The following is a 9,076-nucleotide window of genomic DNA, read 5'->3' as shown; positions in this document are numbered from 1 at the left end:
CCAGACTGTTACAGTATCACTTTATGTATTTATAAGGGAGGTTAGATATATCTCGCTGGCTAGGATAGTAATTAGTCTCTTTTACATTAATACGTAGACACTGCGTCAGAGGATTCCCCTGACCCTATGACAGTCGGGTTTAGCCTCCGGGATATAGAGTCTTTCTTTCTTTACAACGAGGGTGTGTACGCAGGCTTCTTTTAGCAGGCGTCCCCTGGCTCTCCCACAGCCGGGTTTAGCCTATGAGCAAAGCTGGGGTGGTAATGGAGGTGTGGATGTGGGGCGTTCCTGGCTGGTGGAGAGGCCGTCTCTATTAGACAGAGGGTGGGGTTAGCACTCACCACGCCCCGATGGCACTTTCAGATCAATGGCGTCGCCGCCTTCAGGCCCGCCTATCGCCTCTGGTCTCCGCCCGCTGTGACGCGTCTCTTCCTCTCACAGCGCGTCACGATCTCCGGCTCCTGCACCGCCTCCGGCACCGTGGATACCTCCCTGGGGACACCGGATCGGGATGTCGGGTCTCTGGGTAAGTACTCAGCTCTGGTCCCCGGCACCGCTTCTCGCTGTCACCTCTGCGCTCCCCTCCTTCCGTTTTCACCTCCGCAACTCACACACTTTTTCTGCGACCCCGCTAACCGTCTCCTCCATCCGGGTCTCCCTCCAACAGCCCTGCCAGCTCGTGTGCTGTTTACTGGCCTCCCCTCTTGCCACGCTCTGGACAGCTTTATTGTTCCAGGGAACGGTACATTAATTCATCTCAAGTCTGGGGGTATAGGCTGTGGCTGGTAACACCTAGCTGGCACAGTTATTGTACATAAGAGACTCCGTCTCCAGCCACTAAATACACATAAATATATATATACACTCTTATCAGAGACCAGGACTAACATCTTTAGGTAGAGGATATCACATTCTTCCCCTCTAACAATTTGCATGTCCTCATGCATTTCAAAGCCATCTTATTTTCATCCGTTATGAATATCAATAACTAAATACACTTAACATAGGTACTAACTACCATGCTAAGAACTTGGGGGTTATTCACATCCGTTCTTATCTCACACACCCCAGTGGCTGTAGCCGGAAGATGGACAATCGCACTTGATTCCGATTCCCGGAAGGGAGCTAACTCGTTACTCCATTGACCATCCATCTTCCAAACTCGGTCTAATGCAACATTCGTAGTGTGACCATAACTTAGCCTTGATTGAGAGTGAGCTGTCCCCATCTCTTCTTGCACTACTTTCTCAGCCAGTTCAAGCCGATGCCCATGTTCGTTCACCCCATCAGGCTGTATAACTTTGGTTCCCTCGGGCCTGGTGTTAAGTTCCTGTTTCGCGGCTCGGTTTCTTTTACCAGAACGTCGTCGGTGGAGAAATGGCGGTGGACTTCCACATTGAATATATCTCTGCGGAGGGAATGTCTCTTCCACCCTTTCCTCTTCTCTCGCTTGGTACATACTGATTCCTTCTCCTCTGGCTTCTGCAGCATACTTTACTTTTGGCGGGTAGGACTGCCGGCGGAACTGGCGCCTGTTGGGAGCAAATCGGCTTCCTTTAACCGGTAGACCGCCAGGGCCAGTCACATTAGCTGCCTCAGTACCCTTCTCTCCTTCTACCACATCAAACTCCACGACCTCGCCATCTCTGACACTGCGCAGCAACTTCCGGGGGTTATTTCTGGTTATAGCCGTTTGATGAACGAAGACATCAGCTTTAGTGTCATTCCGGTTGATGAAACCATACCTCTTACGGACATTAAACCACGTAACAGTTCCTTGCACCTGGGTAGCCAGTACTCTCTTCCCTGCCGGGCTTCTCCGGCCATAGATAGAGTGCTGTATAATTTGGGTCCGAATCTGAGGTTGGCTGTACAATTTCTGCGTCAGTATTGAGGTTAGTTCCGCAGGGCAATTTCTTAGGACATTCATGCCCACGATAATTGCCGGGACCAGTGGGTCTTCAACTGATGTTATTAAACACCCCTGTACGGGCATGGCAGCCCCGCCCACTTGGAAAGTCATTTCACAATAGCCTATGCAATCAATATCTTGTCCGTTGCTAGCCAGAAGTCGCAACCAGTTAGGAGGAGTGGGTAAAGTTTCGGTGGGTCCCCAATGTTGTGTAAAGAACCCGCGTTGTATGGTGGTTACTGGAGATCCTGTATCTAATAAGGCCACTACTTCTTTTCCCCCAATAGTGATCGGTACCACCGGGCAATGTCCAATGTAGTGGCCACTCCACTCCTCCGACGAAGGACCTTGAGTTACTGTTGCCCCCGGGGATCGGTCTCCATCCTCGGGGGTTGTGGGTTTAACCCTTCTTCACTTCGACACACTCTTTCGATATGGCCACTCTGTCCACAACGTCGGCAAATCGGACGACCTTGCGGGTCGAATCGATCGGTAGGACGGCACTCTCGTCCCGATGGAGCCATTCTCCAATCATTTCGTCCCGATCTATTACTGGGACGCCATTCTTTCTCAAACGGCGGATTATTACTTCGCTGAGCTAACTTCTGAAGCTCCCGCTTGATCTCACTCATTCCCAAGGTTAGCTCCTCTACCTGCCCTTTTAGAGTATAGGCCAGGTCTGTAGTTGGGGCTTGAACACTTTGTGGTAACGCTGGTCTCCTCCTACCTTCTTCCACCGCCAGTGTACTATCTCCCCCACATGCCCCCTCTTGGAATCCGGGTAATTCCGGGAAGTCTATTTCTTTGACTCTCACTTTCCCCAGTAGTTTGATGGCTATTCCTTTAAACTCCTCAAAAGACTTGGTGCTGTTCTGTGTTCGCAACATCTTTAGTTGGATCTTTATTCCTTCATTATTGACCCCCTCTATAAACTGAGTAACTAATGCCTCGTTATTTTCCTCATTCTCCTCGACATATCCTTCTCCCTGAATGTCACGTAAGGCTTCTTGCAAACCCAGTGCGAAATCCCTCAAGGTTTCCCTTGTCTTCTGTTTCCGATTATAAAATCGACTCTTCCGTTCGTGAGGGGTACTTGTATCGAATGTTATTGCCAGTTTCCGAAAGATTTGCTCTGATGTCTGTCTTTGTTTTGCTGGCCAAGCTGACACTTCTCTTTCTGCGGCTCCCCTTAGCTGGCCCAATAAAATTTCCACCTGTTGTTGGCTTCCTGGCTGATATAAGGTAAATGTAGACGTAATCCTCTTTCTGAAGGCTCTAAACAAACTTCCATCCCTGTCCTCCTGTTCCCCGGAATACGTAGGAAGCCATGGGGCCCCAAAATAGTATGGGAGTGTAAGTGGATTTGCCCCTGAGCCCACAGGATCCGTCTGTACACTTGATGATACTCCCATCCCTCCATCTTGCTCATCTGCCGACATATTTTTATCTGTGCTCGATCCTGTTCGTGGGACGCCAAATGTGACCTTGTCCTACGGCGCTGATAGCAGAGTTTATTCCCTTCGGTGGTCACAGTAGAATTATGGCACGATATGTTAGTTTCAACAATTTTATTACAACAGTTTCCTTATATGACATAACATTTACATTTCATAACACATTTATAAACATCACACGGACAATTTTATTGTACTGGAACAGGAATTGTCTTCTCTCAGCTCTTACTCGCTGCACTTGTAACGTTCCTGAATTACTACGAAAAGAATCTCATTCCAAGGTTAACAAGTTACCTCTATTATTCCTATAACTGACTAAAACTCTGCCTTCTCCTTAATTGCTCAAATTATATATAATATTTAACAAGTCAAATGCTACGTCTCCTCCCAGCAGCAACGGAATAAACAAAAGTAGTTTCCTTATAACTCTTTCTATTACTCTACACAAACACAATATGCTAAGTCAACAATGTATCTATTAGCTAGGCTTATGTTATTGCGCAATAACTCTACATTAACATATTAAACCTGAAAGCGCTTTCTGTTTCTCCCAGAGCCCCTTCCCGTGGCCACTGTCCAGAAGATTACAGTTCCTAGTTGATGTTCCGGATTTTTCTGCAGGTAAGTCTTTTCCCTTTGGTTAGCACTATATGAAGCTTGTATGTAACTGGCTGTCTATCCTGCCTGTTCACTTGCTTGTATATCTGTCTATCATCCAGACTGTTACAGTATCACTTTATGTATTTATAAGGGAGGTTAGATATATCTCGCTGGCTAGGATAGTAATTAGTCTCTTTTACATTAATACGTAGACACTGCGTCAGAGGATTCCCCTGACCCTATGACAGTCGGGTTTAGCCTCCGGGATATAGAGTCTTTCTTTCTTTACAACGAGGGTGTGTACGCAGGCTTCTTTTAGCAGGCGTCCCCTGGCTCTCCCACAGCCGGGTTTAGCCTATGAGCAAAGCTGGGGTGGTAATGGAGGTGTGGATGTGGGGCGTTCCTGGCTGGTGGAGAGGCCGTCTCTATTAGACAGAGGGTGGGGTTAGCACTCACCACGCCCCGATGGCACTTCCAGATCAATGGCGTCGCCGCCTTCAGGCCCGCCTATCGCCTCTGGTCTCCGCCCGCTGTGACGCGTCTCTTCCTCTCACAGCGCGTCACGATCTCCGGCTCCTGCACCGCCTCCGGCACCGTGGATACCTCCCTGGGGACACCGGATCGGGATGTCGGGTCTCTGGGTAAGTACTCAGCTCTGGTCCCCGGCACCGCTTCTCGCTGTCACCTCTGCGCTCCCCTCCTTCCGTTTTCACCTCCGCAACTCACACACTTTTTCTGCGACCCCGCTAACCGTCTCCTCCATCCGGGTCTCCCTCCAACAGCCCTGCCAGCTCGTGTGCTGTTTACTGGCCTCCCCTCTTGCCACGCTCTGGACAGCTTTATTGTTCCAGGGAACGGTACATTAATTCATCTCAAGTCTGGGGGTATAGGCTGTGGCTGGTAACACCTAGCTGGCACAGTTATTGTACATAAGAGACTCCGTCTCCAGCCACTAAATACACATATATATATATATATACACTCTTATCAGAGACCAGGACTAACATCTTTAGGTAGAGGATATCACAATAGTATTAGTCTGATACCGTGTCCATGTTGAAAATCGAGCCAAAAAATGTGAAAACTCATGTTGCCCTTTTGAGTGTCGACCTACAGTTTGTGTCGACCTTATGACCCTGTCATCCTTAGCCATGTTGGCCGATTTCATGCATGGACCTAAGCTCTGTTGACCTTTAGTGGTCGACCTAATGTATGTCGACCTTCATAGTGTCGACCGTATGACCCATACCCATACTTGCCTACCTGACCCTCTCCATGCGGGAAAAAATGCTCTGTTTCTGGACTTCCCTGGTAATGTATGATTGCCAGCACCTGTGGTGAGCTAGGTAATTGATTAAAAAGGTGTTTCACCACAGGAGCTGGCAATCATACATTACCAGGGAAGTCCAGGAACAGAGCGTTTTCTCCCTCATGGAGAGGGTCAGGTAGGCAAGAATGCCCATACCCCTTACCGATCAGCTGTCACTGCACCAAAGTCACGTTAAATTGCTGGTATTTTAGTATCCACTGCTGCAAAAATAGTATTATTGTCCATCCAATATGTAAAAAGGGGACACCTGTGTGGCCACTTATCAGCCAGTCACTTATTTCTATGATCTGGCTCCGCCCAGACTGGCAGCCCCATCCCCCATATGTCTCCCACACACACCTTTGCCAGTTTACAGTTTACAGAGCCCATCTATATCCATTGTGGCATCTGTAAAAGCAGGGGTGGCCAAACCGGTCCTCGAGATCTACCAATGGTAGATGTCACATTTTAAAACATACTGCATTCATTTCTACTATAGATCCACGGGTTGTCTGGAAAACATGCACCGTTGGTAGATCTGGAGGACAGGTTTGGCCACCCCTGCGTTAAAGGGATAGGAGTGGGTGCTATCTGGTGGTGTATCTGGGCTCCACTGGGGGAGGAGTGGGGATAGTTGAGATATTTAGGGGATTATAGTAATACATTGTTTGTCTGAATGATGGAGGTTTTGGCATTTTGGGTATTATGTGAAATGTGGAGTTTTGTGGTTTGTCACAGTGGCGTAACAGTCTGGCGGTCTCTAGACTGCCAAGCACTTTGAAACCAATGGCTACCACCCAGGTGTAGTGATGAATTAATCCTGCCTATTTTGGTTTTGCTGCTATGTGCTGGGCTGCAACAAAACCAAAATAGGCGGGATTAAAGGTAAAGTACTCATTTTTCTGAATTTTATTCCGAGTGCATGGCCACACCACCCATGATTAGGCCATGCCCCCTGAAAAGTAGCTGGACCCGCCCAGGCTCTCTACTGCCCTGCCATGCTTATACGCACCTCCAAGAAAATCATAAGTAATTCAACTGTGCCCATAGAGCTGCATACACATATCTGTGACTATGAGGCAATATAAGGCTGTGATTGCTTATTCTGTTGTCAGCATTTACATACCAACGCAAAAGCAATTCGCCACCTACTTCACACCCGGTACAGGAGTCAGGGTATTTAGATTGATCCCATAAAGCACAATCCCATTTACAGCACCACACATGAGGGGGCAAGTTGCCATTTGTGGCTCATTGTATTGGCCCCATGTTTTATGGGGGGGATAAATTCTTAGCGATGTTCAAAAGTGCGGTCAAAATGCCATTGATGTTGTGGATATGAACATCAATAGTTTTTTCCACACACCTGTCCTGAAAGTGACCGTTTTAAAGCTACTGTAAATGACTGAGATCTATATGGCCACACATCACATAGTAAATAATCCATGCCGCCCCACTGTGTCTTCCAGGAAATCTTCCAAAATATATCATTATTAAACATAAACTGCAACCTGAGTAAAGATATATAAGACAATGTAACTTTATTGCTACATTAAGAAAATGCACCTAGATACCTTTTCAACTACAAAACCAAACAAAACAGATACCGTACATCTAAAATTCTAGTACATCAACTAAATGAATTGTAATCCTTCAGTATTTCTGATCTCACCATTTTATATGCCTCCCCTAACTACGTTATTGTTAGCTGACAATCCCTTTCATGCTGTGGTTTGGTGACTTTATGGGATGGGCCAGGGCACTTCCTGGTTTGTGTTACATGTCTGACAATGCCTGAGTAACTCGCAGCTCGTCAGTCAATAACATCAGTACTAGCTCTCAGCGTGTGATCCACTGTGTATATGTGACTGGGATCTGATGGAAGAAAGCAAAGCATGACCTACCGGGCACATAGGGCGAGCTGGAAGGATGGGGACGGTGTTGAGATGCAAAAGGATGGGGAAGAGGACCAGACTGAAAGGAATGACCTGCAATCCTTGGGGTAAAGTTAAGGAAGTTTACTGTAAGAGATTAGTTTTGTGTATAATGTACATGAGAGCATGTAAACAGCTACATAGATAGATATATCTATCCAGCCTTTACAGAATAATACTTAAAATATTAGATTTAAAACAAATTCTGTAAACATGTATTGTATACAATGTAAATATATGGCCTGATTCAGACCTGTTTGCTAGGCTGCGTATGTTCGCAGCCCAGTGAACAGGTAAACGCGGCCCAACCGAATGACCCCCCCCCCCCCCCCACACACACACACACACACACACACGTGAATCTCGGCATTCTAATGATTTTGTTCACGTTTGGCGATGACAGGCAGTCTAAACTGACTTTTACCTTGGCCGGAGATGGCTGATTTCGGGATGTCATGTGACCTATAGACACTGGCCGTTCCCCTGCTACAGCCTCCTTCCCTCCCCTGACAGAACAAATATGAAGGCATTCACACAGGGGGTTTGCACAAGCGCAGACCCCCACCAACGAAAACAGGGACGAAATTGCTTCTCACTGAGCAGTGTATATATATTTATGGAACCTGAGACTGAGCAGGTCTGAATGAGGCCCGTAGTGTATATATATTTATGGAACCTGAGATTGTACACTTTTTAAATTTAATATCACTGTTTACATTACTAGTGCGTATTTGACTCTACTAGTGCATATATACCATAACACTAGTGCAAATATGACAATACTAGTGCATATACAGTATACGACAATACTAGTGCAAATACGACAATAGTAGTGCATAAATACGACAATACTAGTGCAAATACGACAATAGTAGTGCATATATACGACAATACTAGTGCAAATACGATAATACTAGTGCATATACGACAATATTAGTGTGTATATGACAATATACTAGTGCAAATGTAGAAATGCTTGTGCATATATTACAATACTAGTGTGTATATGACAATACTATTGCATATATGACAATACTAGGGCACTACAAAGTATGTACAGTATGAGATGTGGCTTTTTTGAATAGTGAAAGGGGCAGACTAGATGGGCCAAGTAGTTCTTATCTGCCATCAAATTCTATGTTTCTATGAAACTGCATGTAATCCATAACATCTGGTCATTAGCTTGTAAATATCTTTATACATATAGAAACAGGACATAGTTTAACAGCCGATGTTGTGTACAAGCCTCTGAGACTATTCTTTAGCATACAGAAATTGTGAGCCGGGATCCTGGCTTGTTTGCGGTCAGATCAACCACATAATGACAGACGGGATTCAATGTCCCGCCTGCCGATGGGCACAAAGGGGGCGTGGCCACGAAAACGGCCGTGGATTGTCGATCTGTGGTCCGGATAACAACAATCCACAGCCGCAGAACGGGCCCAACAGCTTCTGAAGTCAGGCCCATTCTGCCGTGATCCTGCATCAATGCTGTCGTTAATGACAGCATTGAATAAATACTGTAGCCGCCGTTATTTCCCACGTCAGAAATATCGGCAGCACATTGCATACCACCCAATGTGTTCTCAGAACAAATGCTTGTTTCCTAGCATGGCGCCCATCGTATGCCATCGCATACCACTAATTAAGGTATGCGATGGGACCCGATTTTTGGGTCCTAAAAACCGCACTGTACAATTTTAATATTGCGTCGCATCGCATGCCATTACAATGGCATGCAATGCGATTTGTAATTGTACAGGCACCCTGATGGGTGATTACTATGAAGCGTGCCGAGCGGCGGCGGTACGCGCCCTCTGACCTTTTCATAGCCCCACTATCTATGTCGGTGTGGGGTTGACGTTAT

General features: G+C 46.5%; 1 protein-coding gene across 1 annotated transcript in view; it reads left to right on the top strand.

The window, feature by feature from the left end:
• The first annotated feature begins 7,039 nt into the window (after positions 1-7,039).
• Positions 7,040-9,076, top strand: part of DAPP1 (dual adaptor of phosphotyrosine and 3-phosphoinositides 1) — a 75,869-nt gene continuing 73,832 nt past the window's right edge. Inside the window, exon 1 of the mRNA XM_083179040.1 lies at positions 7,040-7,277. Coding sequence (XP_083035166.1) covers positions 7,171-7,277 — 107 coding nt within the window. The 5' untranslated portion in view covers positions 7,040-7,170. The remainder of the gene's footprint in view (positions 7,278-9,076) is intronic.

The sequence above is a fragment of the Crinia signifera genome, chromosome 1 (assembly GCF_055691185.1).
Source record: "Crinia signifera chromosome 1, ASM5569118v1, whole genome shotgun sequence".
Lineage (NCBI taxonomy): Eukaryota > Metazoa > Chordata > Amphibia > Anura > Myobatrachidae > Crinia > Crinia signifera.
The sequence above is the reverse complement of the archived record's forward strand: the minus strand, read 5'-3'. Positions and strand labels throughout refer to the sequence as shown.